The following is a 17,717-nucleotide window of genomic DNA, read 5'->3' as shown; positions in this document are numbered from 1 at the left end:
GAAGTAGATATTGATATTTTTTTCTATGAATTCAAACACCACTGGGAAAGCCTTTACAACACCTTTGTAAGGTAAAGTTCAAAACTTTAAATCAATATTTGTAAAATCTGCTATGTGATTTTTTTTCTAATTGACAATACGAGAAGAATTAAATTAAACTATTACTTCACGTACATATGTTAGCTAATGGAATAATTGATGATAATTTGATATTTTTTATTTGTACATTATTTGCATAACGCGTAAGGAAATCTCGCAAAACCATCTATTTGAAACTAAATTCATCAAGGTTTTCCGATTATGCGATGATCCTACGCAGATATCAATTTACAAAATGGTGCATTTCCGCCAATTATCTATCCATATATCGTTGTCTTTACAGGTATTAAAACAACTCCAATAAAGGTCAGATACATCAGATTTAACAAAACTGACAGTCTTCACCAGAAGGTATATATTAATATATCAGCTTTTGTTGGGCAGTGTATCCATTGTAAAAGAGAATTTTACTTGGTAAACAATTATCATATTAAATTAATTTTGGCACGTTTTTAGAAAGAAAATTATTGTGATGGTAATGGATATACAATCATTATTAGGGATACATAAATATGCAATGAATACAAGAACAAGTTGGGATTGCAATTTCAACAATATTCTGCTAAAATTGATATCTAACTATATGGATATGATATTATATTTTCAATTCGATGAATCGAGAATGAAGCCAGCACCCGTTCATATTTTGCACCATGCATTGTATCAAATCTATAATTTAAATATATATAAATAATTTGGGTTAAAGAAAGGAAGTTGATTTCGAATGTATATCAATATATTAACAATTTTAGGATGGGGATCCTAACAAGTCTGATGTACATCAACAACTGTACACTTCCGTCTCTAACCAGGAGTAAAGATGGCCATGAATGGTTCTCCAGCTTTGAATTCTACCCTGTTGCTGTTGGCAGTCGAAAAACAGCGTTCGAGGGCATGATGTACGTTCCAAATAATTACTGGAGTCAAACTCAAGCAATAATAAAATGTACGAACTATGGACAAGGAACGGAAGACGATGTCAAGGCTGAAGTGAGTGGTGCAATCAAAGCACAGGAATTCGGTGAAGAGTTTTCGAAAAAGTTTCCCCAATTTTCAATCAAATTTCAGCACCCTCTAGCGGCCGTGATGGACACTGTTTCAGTGTTCAATGGTATCTTTCGTTTCCTGAAAGGTTACGACAAAGTTCTCAGCGAAGGAGAGTGCGTGTTGTTGGAAGAGAAACTGAAAGGTGATTTTGTTTCTTTTATTTACAAAAACGGTGTTACCACAGCAAACTGTGAGGCTATCCTTCAGGCGTTCTGTCATTACACCTACTCCGCTAGTAAGGAGGAGCTTGTGGTATGCGGACTACAGGGTGTTAAGAACGGAAACTCGTACACCTTATCCACTCCATGTGTTCACTCCCGTTCTCGACAATACGGCAACACAGACGCTGGAGAGGGTGGCATTTCCACTTTCTTCTCACACCATCAATGTAATGCCTACTGCAGTGAGTTACCAAAGTTTTCATAGAAAGACCTACTTGTATCGTCACGTTCTTAGTAAGAGAGTGAAACCAACGATCGCTATAAAGATGTTTTAATTTAATGTTGATATAAAGTAGTTAAATTACTTCCCTTCCCAAAATTTGTTTTGGAAATTTGATGGTCCGATAACCAAGAGCAAGACATGCTGAGACTTCAGTCTAAGCGATACGGAAGTTAGATTGACAGTTTTCAATAACAATGTCAGTTGTCGTGTCAATTATTTTTACTTGTCCTTTTTAGAGAGATAAAAATGCAGATATATGGGTTAGATAGGATAATATCAATGTGTGAAGGAATGTGATAGAATATGTTTCCACTATTAATAACGAGATATAATAATCAATCACCAGTCCTTGATAATTACCCTGTAATTCTGTCTGTCCATTCACCCGTTATATCTACTTAAAATACTTTTTGATTCCGTCTGAAATATCTTTATATCAGATATTAAATTTATACTTCCTTACACAATTTTATATAATGCGAATGACTTCCTTTTACGTCATGATAAATTAATTTGTATGTAAATGTATATCAAAACAAAGTTTAAAAAATTGTAGTAACTAGATAAAAGATTGACGAAGATTTACTGGTTTGTGTCGTTTTAGGGGAATATCAATCAATGTTTTATTTTTTTTCTCTCATTTTAAGATTTTGAGTTTGATTGTTTTTACCACAGGCACTCGAGGCCAGGATATTATTTTTTAAACATTGATTTTTGTTTTAGCACTCATGACTGACGTTATTTAAACGAAATATCAGCAGAATTCAAGTTTATGTGCCGGTTGACAAATCCGAGGTCCACGGTCATTAAAAATACACAAGGCAAGCAACTCCAGATTTTAAAAAATCGACCCCTCGCTTGGAAACTGGCTCAAAAAAAGTAGTTATGATAAGTTCCTTGTAAAACATATGTATCCGTAGGTAGTGTGTATATTTACCTTTTATTTGGTGCTTAACATTACAGGCAACGAGAAATTCACAATACGTACATGAGATTAACATCTCAATAACCGGAGATTTTATCGTCCATGTAATTATCTTTGACGGAAGTAACATGCCATTTCAAGGGCGGTCACTCCGACTTTTTGGGAGAAGAGTTCCGGATAGCACTATACCAGTGAACAGGTAAGAAAGTTTCCGATGTCATTACGCGCGTAACTTCAAAATAGATATTTTTATTTCTACAAATACATTTGCGGGGATGGAAAAATAATGGCTGGGCAAAGAAAATCACTATGGAAAATATAATTTAATTTCCAATTTCTAAGTTAATATATTCCCCCAAGATATTTTTCATAAATTGCGCCCTTTTTTCATTATCTGCATGATTTTTTTCTATTTTTTTTTGAAAAAAAATTCTCATTACCGCCAGCTTGATTGAAAGTTGATGCATTCTGTATAATCCCTTACCATGATATTGTATCCGAGTTGGCAAATGTGGACTTTCTTTGCCCAGCCATTATTTTTCCATCCCCGCAAATGTATTTGTAGAAATAAAAATATCTATTTTGAAGTTACGCGCGTAATGACATCGGAAACTTTCTTACCTGTTCACTGGTATAGTGCTATCCGGAACTCTTCTCCCAAAAAGTCGGAGTGACCGCCCTTGAAATGGCATGTTACTTCCGTCAAAGATAATTACATGGACGATAAAATCTCCGGTTATTGAGATGTTAATCTCATGTACGTATTGTGAATTTCTCGTTGCCTGTAATGTTAAGCACCAAATAAAAGGTAAATATACACACTACCTACGGATACATATTGTTTTACAAGGAACTTATCATAACTACTTTTTTTGAGCCAGTTTCCAAGCGAGGGGTCGATTTTTTAAAATCTGGAGTTGCTTGCCTTGTGTATTTTTAATGACCGTGGACCTCGGATTTGTCAACCGGCACATAAACTTGAATTCTGCTGATATTTCGTTTAAATAACGTCAGTCATGAGTGCTAAAACAAAAATCAATGTTTAAAAAATAATATCCTGGCCTCGAGTGCCTGTGGTTTTTACATGTCGGTATATTTTTGTTTTGTTTGTTTTGTCTTTGCTTTTGTGATATTGTATGAGTTGCTTGTGTTTATTGCCCTATGCCCTATCATTTCCTTGCAAGGTCTCACTAAAGAACATATGTGAGTCGAGTCTTGTCGCATGTGATTCAGAAAAAGTATCATAACGTTTGTGTCTTTTCCAAGTACACAACCACCTATGCACAGACCACTTCATTTCTCAGCCTCTCGTGAATCACAAACCGCCAAGATAGTGAACATCAAACAGCATACCTCGGACCTTGAGGTTACGTAGGTAGCGCTTTAAACGACCTAGGTGTTGAGGAACCTCGTAATATTGAAATAAAGCGTGAGAAGAAATGCATAGCTGCCAAACTGTAAATGCTTATAAATAAAACAAGATGAAAACGAAACATTATTTTGTCTTGTTTTACATACATGTTTATGTTATCTTCCGTTTCAAGTGCATCGATGTATAACATGAGGCTTCTGTCATGTTGTCTCACACATGCGGCCTCAACAAATATTTTACGCCTGATACCGTCATGCTGTCAAAATGCGACCTGTAAAATGTCTGTATTATTGAGAAGATAAAATAAAAAAAGCGAAACTCAAGAAAAAACAACAAGACAAAATGAACCAGTGTCAAAAAATGTTCTGGACGTATTTAGGCGTTCTATAACGTCATATAGTTTGACGTTACGTTTGACAACAAGACAACATTTTGGATGGAATTCTTTACCTGGAATTATATCATATGTATCATATATATCAGTTGTTTTCTGGTAGGAAAAATTACAAAACTGTGTTTATATACTAAATTAGCGGATTTGTTAAACAACTTATTCGATTTTAACACTCTATGCGTTTGAACAAGATAATTGGTAAAGTTTTATTATCAAAAGAAAGTTAAATAAGTACCGGTGATGATTTAAGATTTCTTTGAAGTTAATATAAAATATGTAAATTTCCATATAAGAGTGGCAAACATGTTATTTAAACGCAAAATTCCTGCCGAGAAATTCTTATTTTGATTTTTATGTAAATGCGGTACAGATGACAGAAATGACGTGTCTCTAAAGTTTACCTATACTGAACCTAAATATTTGCATAATTTTTGAAACCTATGTAATGGAAAGGAAAATGCACGCACAACAGAAAAGTGAAGAAACCAATTCTGGTGAATATAACTCTTTAATAAATTCAGCCTCCTATGAAAACAAAAACTAGTCAGCGAAGAAGGGGTAATTGATTCCCATTAGTATGTCAATACTCTGTATGAAAATCATACCACCAAACTAGACGAAGATGTTGTCAACCAAAAGCTCGAATTTAAATTTTACGAAATTCCCTTCAATATAGCTCACAACAGTATATTTATACCGCCCTTCACCTTCCTTGGAGAAGGAAGCTCTCATAACAAGAGAACGAGGGCGTTCTTTCAGAGTATTGTGGTGTACAGGGAGTGAAAATCAAATGCACTTAGAAAAGAAATGTTTTAGCAGAGAGTGTTGAAGATTGGTCAAAAACTCTTTGAAGTTCTTCAAAATCCACATAGTATTAATTCCACTTCTTAAGGAAACAGTATCACAATAAGACCAGATTTGAATCCAGATTTGATAGTACTTAGAATGGATGTTAGTAGATTAAACACATGCTTGGTTGAACAGCTAGCTATGAAACGTTGTTGATATGGGTTCTTGTGAAGTTTAGAGAATCCATTATAAACGGGGGATGTCCGTATCCTTATCATTAATAGGCAATCTAAATGATTGTAATACCGAATTATAATTGGCTTATATTTCGTCTTTTTGAAAGATTGCATAATGTATAAGTGGTGTTTTCTTATATCCACTGTTCATTACAATAAATGGTCGCATTAGCATATAATGTTTATAAATAAATGTCAATTTGAAACTCTACACGGAAAGATATGCAGGTCTGATTACATAGTGTAAACATATTGCCATGTAACCATGGAATGCTATATAATTCAATGAGGCCTATAAAGTCACCCCCAGCTTTTATTTCTTCTTATATTTGTTGCACTTTGTTGATTTGAAGATAGATATATAATCGTTACAAGTGAATTTAGTCACGTAGACAGGATAGCTTTACAAATGAGATAAATCATTTCACCATTCACCTGAAATTTGAACGTTAGTATATATGATTTTTGTTCTGTGGCTGATGCTTTTAATATTTTAACAGCTGGAGCTGGTAAAATAGAGTTTAAATTCATTATTCGAGTAACTCTTTGTTTCTAAATTTCCTATAAAAGGTGATATTTATTTTATATGTCTATCGTACCATCTAAGTCTGAACCCGGCATCATAGTGCTATCACACTGAAGTATTCGACTTGGTCACATCTCATCATGATGTGACTAGGTCGAACATCATAATTATCAGTGTAAAGTAAAGTTTAACGACCATTTTTAAAGACTTTGGAATGTCTCTGCCAGGACAGAATCAAAAACCTTCCGGAAAGGGACAAAAACTAAACTAAAGACGAAAAGTGATGTACTATCACAGGTAAATTTAAGAAAAACCAAATTAGTTTAGCAAGAAGAGAAAATATCAGATCCCAAATTTAGTCGCCTGTTATGACCTTACACCAAAGGAGGGACATTTGTAAACGAGCATATTGTTTAATGGGGAGACACATCCAAACTATAGCTTCTGCAAGGAGAAGTTCGCCTTAAAATGGGCATGGCTGTTCATTTATCTAAGAAATATATCATAGATAAATAAATTCGGCATATGACGTGTAGTTATCATTTAACCCTGTTTCCGCAGTCAGTGCTAAAAATAGAACACATGTATAACATTTCTAGGAATCAGATGTTTATTTTAATGTTCCCGTCATGTTCATATGGGCAGATAAGACGAGCAGATATGTTATATGCTAATTTTACCTGTTTTATATCTACTGCTTCGGTAACCGATTTGTTTACTATCCTATTTTAAATTTATCGATAAATGAAAAAAATCATAATAAAGCACTTTCATTATTGGTAAAAACACTCATAACAGGTTTATTAAAACTATTTCATCGTTTATTCTAATTGACATCAAATTTTGTTCTTTGGAAATAGTTTATCTGCTACAGGAAGGAGGTAAATATTTCATATACGTACATATTATTTGCTGTATTTGAAATATGTTGAAGAAAAAAAAAAGAAAAAAAAAATGATAATAAAAAAAAGTTCAAAAGCGAATGGGACAAAAGTGTACTGTCACCATTAAACTAATGTCTCTAAGCAACCGACTCTGAAAATATATATACAACATTTATCTAATATTGTGCATGTTTATAGTACTGGTGCAGATTTGTTATCGGGTATATCATCAAGATAAACTGATGTACCTTGTCAATGAAATAGACTTAAACATTCTTCTGAAAACTTAACCTAAGCTCGAGACACGGAGGTATGATGATAACATGAAGTATTAGTAAATATTATACCACACAACCCTGGAATGCTACATAATTCAAACATTCATGACAACATACATATACTCCGACCCCAATCAATTGATTCCGGTGCACAAAATTGATTTTATAATATTGACATTATGCAATCGGATAGTCAGGTTAGCTTAACGTGTCTTATCACTTCTTTCATGTCAATGTAATTCTATTACGTATGAATTTATTCGATGTCATTTTCATCTTATTTTTGTAACTGATTTTCGTAAGTCTCATTCCTGATATTTTGAAGATATTGTTAATTCTACAAACACACTAGAAATCAATATGCACGGTAACAAATAAATAAGTCTCAAATTGGAAGAGGATTTGTAAAAGCAAGTCCCCGATTTTAAACTGTTGTATCATTTCTAATTTATTCCCAGATGCAGTGTCATTCAAAGATGACCCAATGCAATCTAGTACATTCGTAACTTTGTTGACCATGGTGAACTGGTACTTTTCTGTTTAATGTAGAAAGATAAATAAGCCTCTAAATAATATTGGTGGTTCTTTTCTTTTCATAAATTGAAACATCGAATCGAACCTCACTTCGAAAGTTATATGTGTGGATATTTCTGCTATATAAAGTTTAAACAGGTTTGCTAAACTGTAACATCTGTAAAATTGTTAAAAAAAGAAAAGAAAAAAGTGAATTCATGCTTCGAGTTTGTTATTTCTATGGAAAAAGATTATGGTGCAATGCATATGACGAAATAATCAAACTCAGCGTAGGGTGTGTAATAAGCGAACAAGAATAGGGCGTGGTAATATAAGAATCTCTTCATATAGAGCTAACGTAAACATTTCGAAAGATTTTTTTTCCAGGTTGGTAATGCATATTAAAAAAGATAGTCCAATTTCACAACCAGTTAGAAAATTATGCTAGGCGTTGCGATGACATCAGAGAAATAAGCAGTGTGAAGCATATTTGCACTGAAGCTTACAGAGAACAAAATGGTGGTGAATAAGAGATGTATGTAGTATTATCTTGTGTACTCAAAAGTGAAAGTAGTGTGACGAAATGTCTATAATATCATAGTGAAAACAGGTCTGCTTTCGGTGATATCCCATATGTACATTAAGTAGTAAAAATGTGCTATCTTATGAAAAACAAGTTCGGCTATGCTCTGTTTAAAAACCTTCTCGTTAATGTGCGAGAGTATTTAGGCCCCATCTTCCAATATGCGTTTCATAATCCAGGAAAAAGGAAGATGACGTGAGCTGCGGCGATTTATTAAGCAAGTGTTCATCTGTCAATATTGGAGCTCCTCAGAGTTTTAAACACCACAAGACCATGGAGGAAATGATAAAATATCAAGTAACTATTGATACACAAATGTCTTTTTTTCATTTGTCATATATAGATATATCGCACTGACACGGAATATCGTGTTGCATGCTTTAGGTTATACAGTGTATTTAGAAGTTGGAAAATGTTTTCCTTGTTCAGTAGAATAACACCATTATGGGGTTGCTGCACCTCCCTGTCTAGATTTTGACTTTTTTATTGATCACTTTGGACTTTTGTTATTCCCCTCCTAGGCTTCAGATTTTAGGTCCTTAGCATCACTGACGAGTCCTAGAAAGACGAAACAGCTGTATGATACAGCCTTACTAACGAGTCCTAGAAAGACGAAACAGCTGTATAATGTAACATCACTGACGAGTCCTAGAAGGATGAAACAGCTGTATAATGTAACATCACTGGCGAGTCCTAGAAAGACGAAACAGCTGTATAATGTAACATCACTGACAAGTCCTAGAAGGATGAAACAGCTGTGTGATGCAGTTTAATTCATTGTGTGGCTCTACTTTATTACACTCTTAATTATGAGACAGTTGTCATCTTTCAAGGAAATTTTAATGTAGCTTTGTTATTGTTTACTTAACATTATCCAAACAAAATCATCATAATTAAAGAGGCAAAAAGTTCAAAAATATATATCTATATAACCAGCATGTCAGCCGGCCAGACACACCCCTGAAACTCTTTTATCTTGATGAGCTAAGGAAGTAGACACTACATAGATACATATGGACGCAGGTCAAGCAGTATTCTTGCACTTTGTGAGATAAAATGGGTCGACATGATGATATGCTCTATTAAAATGATATCTTTATGAAATAATTTGTGAAGACAAGTTTCTACATTACTACAGTTATTTTTAGCATAATTGCGCTCATAATGTCATGGACAATTTTCCGATTCCGTCAAGCCGACGTACAGGACCACATAATTCTCGAATTCTACCCTTACCAGCAGGACAAACCTTGTTGCGGTGTCGTTGTCACTGTCAGTCATGTTGACTGCCATTTCTGTTGAACTTATGACGTCACGAGTAGACGAGCCTCGATTTCGCGGAAATGACGATTCGGCTGATTAGGTCTGGGCGGACAGGTGAAAATCGACAACTTTGAGCTTTAATAACTCGACACTGGGGCGACGGATTTTGACGGGGTTTTCATTATTATCATTTTTACGGCATTCTTAACATTATATCTAAATATAAAATTACTCTCAGTGTACACTTTAAATGTCACAAAATTTTTTCAGCAAAATAACATTAAACCATTACTTCACAGGCGTTCATGAGACCGGAATTTAAAGACTGACCTCTGAAGCTAGATCTATAAACAGCGGAAAATCAGTTTCAAAGGCGTTACTTAAAAAACTGTAAACACATGCAAGAGAATGAATAAGCATCAATTCTGTTCAGGAACAGTGTTTGATATAGTTGCACTATCATTCGTTGGTTTTCGGCAGTAAAGCTTCATGGTTTGTGATCTTAATGGTGTTCAAACTGAACGTAATATTCGCCTGTTACTTCCATGTGGCCACCATGTTCAGTAGATGTTTGGCGTGGAGGACCGGGAAAACGTTGAATTGAAATATTTGTCAAGAACCATAAATGCAGTTCATTGTGCAAATATTTATCACAGGAAACCGGAATGTTAGTCTCTTTACAAGTATAATAAAAGTGATTTTTGTCTGCTCAAGTAACTTTTTTTTCGAGCCAATGTCTCTACGTGTGGTAAGCGACAGCTGTAAAAGTTACGTCCTGGTAACACACTATAAAACCAGTGCCATTATTCTGTTTATTTAGTATAAAAAATAAAATATAATTCAATAAATTTTTCATTTAAAAAATGTAACATTAAATCATTGCTTCTAAAGTGAATTAGTCAACAGAAGCAGCACATCAAACAATAGCAATCCACAATTAATAGAACATCGTTACTTGTTCTGGAATTCTGGGGTGTTGAGGACATCAGCAATACAATCTTATGTAGATTTTTTTTGTTTTGTGTAACTTTCTTTTTGCTTTGGTTATTGTTGAACAATCGATAACGATAAATAAAATAATGATATGTCACATGAAACGAAATTCAACCTTAAAACCGACGCATCAAGGGTAAATTTACTGGAAGACATCTGGAAAAATACAAGTACAAGAATAAGACCAGGTATTTCGGAAGGATAAGCGTTTTCATTTCATTGTAAATATTGATCAACCCAAAAACGTATTGTCAAGTTCCGAAATCAGTTCAATCTCGGCTACTTTGTTTTAAAACAAGGCCAGTGCTCTAGTCTTCTATTTGTCTTATTAGTAAATAATATTTCTAGCTTTTTAACACCACACTACAAAGTACTAAAAACCCTGTCACTGTGTGTGTCATCAGTCAATAAGGAAACAGAAAAATAAGGAAACAGAAAAATAAGTTTTATGTAAATAGAGAAAAGATCATGATTTAATTTCAACGCAAATCTGAAGTCTCTATATCTAACACTTGATGTCGTAAATTGTTTTCTTCACAAATATTTGAAACTTCACAAGGTGAGTACGAAAGGAGATCACTCAACACTATCAGTATCATTCGACAAAATTCATCAGAAAGAGATATATTCTATAAAGAACAGTCGTCAGAGATTGTACAAAATGCTTAAATCTAGTGGAGTTTAAACAAGGCATTAAACTGCATCATACATCTGTTTCGTCAGTGGTGCTGAAAGCCTAACATTTGAAGCCTAGGAGGAGACTGAGGCAAAACCCAAAGGAAGACGAAATCTAGATGGGAGGTGCACTAGTCCATAAATTAAATATCATTCCATATATCAGATAATTTTAAAACTGCGCCAATCATATGTATATGTACTGAACCATGCCACTATTGAAATAAAACGTGGCGTGCAGGTTACGGCAAACCACGGGGGCTTAAAGTCCACCACTGCCTACCACCTGCTATTCCAAAGATTGTATAAAAGTAAGATTAGATATCGCCTATCAACTGCAACCATATATTATGTTTCAGTATCTTATGACCAGTGTTGTCAATATAGACTTCCTTATAATGATGTTAAATGTGTAGGAGATGATTTATCTCAAACTTAACAGGTATGATGTTTATCTTGATTTGTAGAAATCACTGCTTAGTGTCTATCCGTTAAACCGACCACGTAATTGCATTATTGCTATAATAACGAAAATAAGTTTTTTTGACGTATCATATGATGCTTATTAAAAGATACTTATGGTGAAAGAGTGCATCTGAGGCAACATTTGTTTAGGTACAACATACTTTTTAAAAGGACATCATAATCAACTAGCTAATGTGAAATTAAAAACTGAACAAAAAAGAATGTAGTTGATTGAATAACTGATAGCCAATGTCGACTCTGAAAGAATCATGTCAGAGGAAGCAAATGTTTTTATATTGTAAACAAGACCAATACCTGTCATGATAACGATAGAAATTATTTCCTCATGATCTTATTGAAATAAAACATATTTAATTTTACAGAATTAAAAAGCTAGTGCATCTTCTCATCTACATTTTGACATTTCATTAGATCACCTTGGTCAACTCCTTGGGTCCAGAATTTAGGTCCTTAGTTTTACTGACGAGTGTGAAGGACGAAATAGCTGCATGATGTAGCCTCACTGACGGGTCCTAGAAGGACGAAACATCTGTATGATGTAGCCTCACTGACAAGTCATAGAAGGACGAAACATCTGTATGATGTAGCCTCACTGACGAGTCATAGAAGGACGAAACATCTGTATGATGTAGCCTCACTGACGAGTCATAGAAGGACGAAACATCTGTATGATGTAGCCTCACTGACGAGTAATAGAAGGACGAAATAGCTGCATGATGTAGCATCACTGACGGGTCCTAGAAGGACGAAATAGCTGCGTGATGTAGCATCACTGACGGGTCCTAGAAGGACGAAACATCTGTATGATGTAGCCTCACTGACGAGTAATAGAAGGACGAAACAGCTGTATGATGTAGCCTCACTGACTAGTCCTAGAAGGACGAAACATCTGTATGATGTAGCCTCACTGACGAGTAATAGAAGGACGAAACAGCTGTATGATGTAGCCTCATTGACGAGTCATAGAAGGACGAAACATCTGTATGATGTAGCCTCACTGACGGGTCATAGAAGGACGAAACATCTGTATGATGTAGCCTCACTGACGAGTAATAGAAGGACGAAACAGCTGTATGATGTAGCCTCACTGACTAGTCCTAGAAGGACGAAACATCTGTATGATGTAGCCTCACTGACGAGTGATAGAAGGACGAAACATCTGTATGATGTAGCATCACTGACGAGTAATAGAAGGACGAAACAGCTGTATGATGTAGCCTTATTGACGAGTCATAGAAGGACGAAACATCTGTATGATGTAGCCTCACTGACGGGTCATAGAAGGACGAAACAGCTGTATGATGTAGCCTCACTGACGAGTCATAGAAGGACGAAACATCTGTATGATGCAGTTCAGTTCATTAACTAACTCTAGTGTTTGTAACTCTAAATTCGTATTTAAAATGATGTACAGACAACAGTGAGTGACAGAATGAAGAGCACATAAACATAATTCACGATATCCGTGTGTTTAAATGATGTGACACGAAGTGAAAGCTACCGTTTATCTATATCACTGTTAGGCATTGGAAAGTACATGCTGTTTAGGCTGGTCAGAAATCACACTTTAGAGATATTTTTATCATGTTAAAATGAAAAAAAGAAAACATAATATACTTAAGACGACTTATATGGCATACAATTCTTTAAGCAATCAATTGCCATTTTTACTTTTGATAATTGATATCATCAATTCAAAATGATCAGATTTCTAATATACTTGCAACATGAAATATTACTATCGTTTTCATTATGAAGTTAAATTAGGAAGGCAACATCAGAGCTACCAATCGGTATAATATTGTAAATGTAATTACACATATTAGATAGATAACATTATGAAAACTGCTGAATTTGATTCTTTTTGATAATTTTACCAAACATATTAATGTAAATACAAGTATATTAAATATTTAGCTGGATTGCGTTTCAAGTGAAACAATTCAAAACCAACCCTATCTTAATTGCACATACGACTGTTTGAGAATCCCACTTACACATGTACATCTGAAGTAAATAATACTGAGTACTCACAAATACACTGTTTAGTCCCAATCAAGCATCTTAGGTCACCAGTTAAACATGTCTGGGGAATCTATGGCATATAGTCACGTAACACCGTCGATAATTCACAAGTCAGCATAGATCATATTTACAACAAGGAACGGCATTTTTGGCCTTCTGACAAACAGTTTTTCCTAGGTAGTTGTAGGTTCTCTCGACTCGTCCTAAGTAAGTATTTATGTCTGTCAGTATTTCCTTGGTCAGCCCGTTAGATATATTTGTTCTATATAAGGTATAGTTCTAACATCTCCAAACCCAACACTACTTTTCTGCGTAAAATATAGTTTTATGATCACGATGACTGCGACCATTACCATAACAAGTTCGTGACTATTACCTGAGAATACATTGTAAATGACTATGACACTGACAAAAACTATCACTTGAGTGACTGCATACTTGAAAAGACCACAAACATCAAAACTGAAGTGAAATTTAGGTAAAAAAACTCCTTTATACCTTTAAAATGTTTTGTTAAACATAATATATATATTGCATGTCAAAAGGTTATCACAGGACTAAAACGATGGGTCTTGATTTGGAAAAGCTTATGATATTTTTAACGTCATTTCCAGCTTTGCTGAATAATCCTTTAAAAAGTGATGTCTTTTGGATCCATTAGGTAGAATCTAGACCCTGTTATCGTTGTCTCAATTGCAGGATCATAAGAAGTGACAAAGTTTGGAATCTTTTTTTTCTTCCTAATGCATTTTTTCTTCAAATGCCAATACTATATCCAGCCATGGATCCACCCGACCTATTATGATATATTAAATTGATATTTGCTGTTCTGTGTTTGCCGTTCATCTTTAAATGAGAACTGCGAGCTGTTATCACGATAGTAAGTAGATTCCGACTCAGAACCTGTGTCATGCTACCGTTTCAAATTATTTTCAATCCTTACACCGTATTAAAAATTGACTATCAACTAAGAAATTTACAGACCTAACCATTTTTTCTATTTATGAACACTGTATACTGATTAATGTGTATATTTGCATCTTCCTGTATGAACGTTGCAGCTAATAACTACCTAATCCATACACCGATAATATCCAACTTCTTGTTTTAAAAACTGAGACGAATTGATATGAGTATTTTGTACCGGACTTTTGAGTTTCTTATGCAACTCAGCTTACAATTTGATTATGTAATCAGGTAAATAAAATACTTTAAACTAACCGGGTCATGAGAAATCTGTTTTTTTACAAATGTACAAGCATAAAATGTATATGATCACATGAAATTAGACGAATAAGAACAAAATAATTATAAAAACATTACATTCCTACCTAACCCTAATATCTAAACTCAAGTCTTATCGTCTAAACTCAACTACTGACGTCTAAACATAACCACAAGTGCCTAAACTTAACCACAAATGTCTGACCTTTAAGATAAATGTCTAAACTTAACAAAACATGTCTAAATGTACCCCCTGACGTCTAGAATAAACTACCAACGTCTGAACTCAACATTTAACTCTAGACTTAACCACAAATATCTAAACATACCCCCTGACGTCTAGAATAAACTACCAACGTCTGAACTCAACATTTAACTCTAGACTTAACCACAAATATCTAAACATACCCCCTGACGTCTAGAATAAACTACCAACGTCTGAACTCAACATTTAACTCTAGACTTAACCACAAATATCTAAACATACCCCCTGACGTCTAGAATAAACTACCAACGTCTGAACTCAACATTTAACTCTAGACTTAACCACAAATAAACATACCCCTAAACATATACCCGTCTGAACTCAACATTTAACTCTAGACTTAACCACAAATATCTAAACTACCAACGTCTGAACTCAACATTTAACTCTAGACTTAACCACAAATATCTAAACATACCCCCTGACGTCTAGAATAAACTACCAACGTCTGAACTCAACATTTAACTCTAGACTTAACCACAAATATCTAAACATATCCCCTGACGTCTAAAATCAAGAGCCAACGTCTGAACTCAACATCTAACGGCTAGACTTAATCACAAATGTCTAAACATATCCCATGACGTCTAAAACCAACAACCAACGTCTGAACTCAACTACTGACTCATTACTCCTATACTTCACTACTTATGTCTAAACTTCACTTTGATAGTCCAAACTTGTCTATTAACATGTAAAAGTATCCCCTAACATCGTTAATGACAACGGTATGATCCAAATGCGTTAAGTTACATATAATGCAAATTATCATATATAATCTTGTTGTTAAAACTGTTTCCATAATAACATTAAAAGTCAGAACATATAAGCACTTAATTATTTCTTAAAATAACGTCTTCTTTGAGTTATTTATATTTTCGCTGTTACAATGTCATTCTTAAGCCCGCCTAGGTAAATCAAGACATCAAAAATTATTCCACACTAAATTGTCTTTTTCCCTCTGTCCGTAAAATGCATTTTGAAATCTTTTATTATTCTGAGTCATCATCTGAGTTATTAGGAAATACTAGCCGAACATCTATTTTTATCTTACTTTGAATATAAATAAACTATTTAAATAAATCGATAATTGACATTTCAGTGATCCATAAAGATATGGATATTAAAATAGAATGACTTACGCAGACATTTACGTGCACAAAGGTGAGCTTTAACAAAATATTGATAGCTATGTAGTTGTAGTAGCTCTTGATTTACATGTGGTGTGTGCGTAAAATTTATTAATTAATCTATGGATGAAAATGTAAACTAATTATTTTTTATTAGAAATCATGATTACTGCTGTTTATACAAAAGGTTGATAGTTTTTACTATTTACTACAACAGACGATTATTATGTATAATAAATAGTTAAACAATCTCCACGTATTGCAGCTTTACTCATCCAGAACATGTATAGACACCGGATCTAGGTAAACCAACGGTAACAGCACGTAACATGTTTGAATGACGTACTTTTGGTCTATTTCGAAATATCAAGGGCTTTACAAGGCACTGTTTACGTAAATATAGAGATCAGGTAGTGGTTTCCAGTGCTATTTATAGATGTGATATTCGATATATAATAGAAGTTGGTGGGCAAAAGATTCGTTTAGTTTAAACTACCGACAAAAGCGACTCAACTAAAGCAAAAGACAGACGATTATATATTTATTTTCAATTTCTATTTTAAAGGTAAGTTGATTTTTACCAGTTATATTCATTTAATGCTATAGAGAGACAAAATCAACTGAAATAAATAAATCGTTGTTCATAATGAAATACCTTAGCATCTAAATAAAATAATACCTAGTCTCCATACTGAGTAGGTCAGAACCACAATCATATGCATGTAACATTTCATATAATTCCAACAGAGACCGATATCTATATATAAAAATATTTTTTCAAAGGATAACGCATCTTTTTTTTTCTATTGTGAACACGTGTTAGTGGTTAGAAATATGTATATCATAGACTGTAGATACACGTGTACCCTCACTGTGTACACATATAGGTCATTTTACCTAGTGTTAAGCCAGAATAACAACATTAAATCCCTCTTGAACGACTTAACGATTACATAACACAGTTTTATCCCCAAGATACAATATTGATCAGACCGTTAACTTACAACCGACATAAAACTAGTGTTCACTGGGTACTTAGGTAGAGTCAGCCAGGGCAGTGACCCTATAGGTCCACAGCGGGATGACAGGGACGTATTGTGTTTCATATACTTATTCATATTTGCAGTAACAGGTGAGTGAGTTTTGGATGTGAATATGATACCCTGACTTTGAAAATATGATCACATAAAAAGAGGGTAGCACACTAACTTCGACAGTCTCATTAAGTCACAGGCAGTACTTATTATTGGCATTGCTTCTTCGGGAACCGTTGATGAAGGGTAAAATTGTGCTGTTGCATTTCGTTACGTTGTCTTATCAAGTGTCCTCACTCAATGGTAACAATGGTTATAGTTGACCATACCGGACTGCTAGCTTAGCCAAATTTTAGATGCAGACAACAGCGCTTTTCCAGGGCAAAGGTAACACTTCAGAATCCCGTCATCAGAAATTACAAGGGAATCCGAGATTTGTATCAATGTTTTTCATTGATTTGGAATAGGTTATGGTTTCAATTATAATAGCTTTTCATACTTCTATTCCAGTTCCACACTGAATCCCACAAGG

The 17,717-nt window shown here is 34.3% G+C and overlaps 1 protein-coding gene across 1 annotated transcript; it reads left to right on the top strand.

The window, feature by feature from the left end:
- Positions 1-427: 427 nt before the first annotated feature.
- LOC132549493 (uncharacterized) lies at positions 428-1,572 on the top strand. Its single transcript, XM_060213437.1, has 2 exons — positions 428-450; positions 852-1,572. Exon 2 carries the CDS (start codon positions 853-855, stop codon positions 1,570-1,572), a length of 720 nt encoding a protein of 239 aa, XP_060069420.1. The 5' UTR covers positions 428-450; position 852.
- Positions 1,573-17,717: the final 16,145 nt, after the last annotated feature.

The sequence above is a fragment of the Ylistrum balloti genome, unplaced genomic scaffold (genome assembly GCF_031769215.1).
Source record: "Ylistrum balloti isolate Yb309-2 unplaced genomic scaffold, AGI_CSIRO_Ybal_v1 Utg370058, whole genome shotgun sequence".
NCBI lineage: Eukaryota > Metazoa > Mollusca > Bivalvia > Pectinida > Pectinidae > Ylistrum > Ylistrum balloti.
The sequence above is the reverse complement of the archived record's forward strand: the minus strand, read 5'-3'. Positions and strand labels throughout refer to the sequence as shown.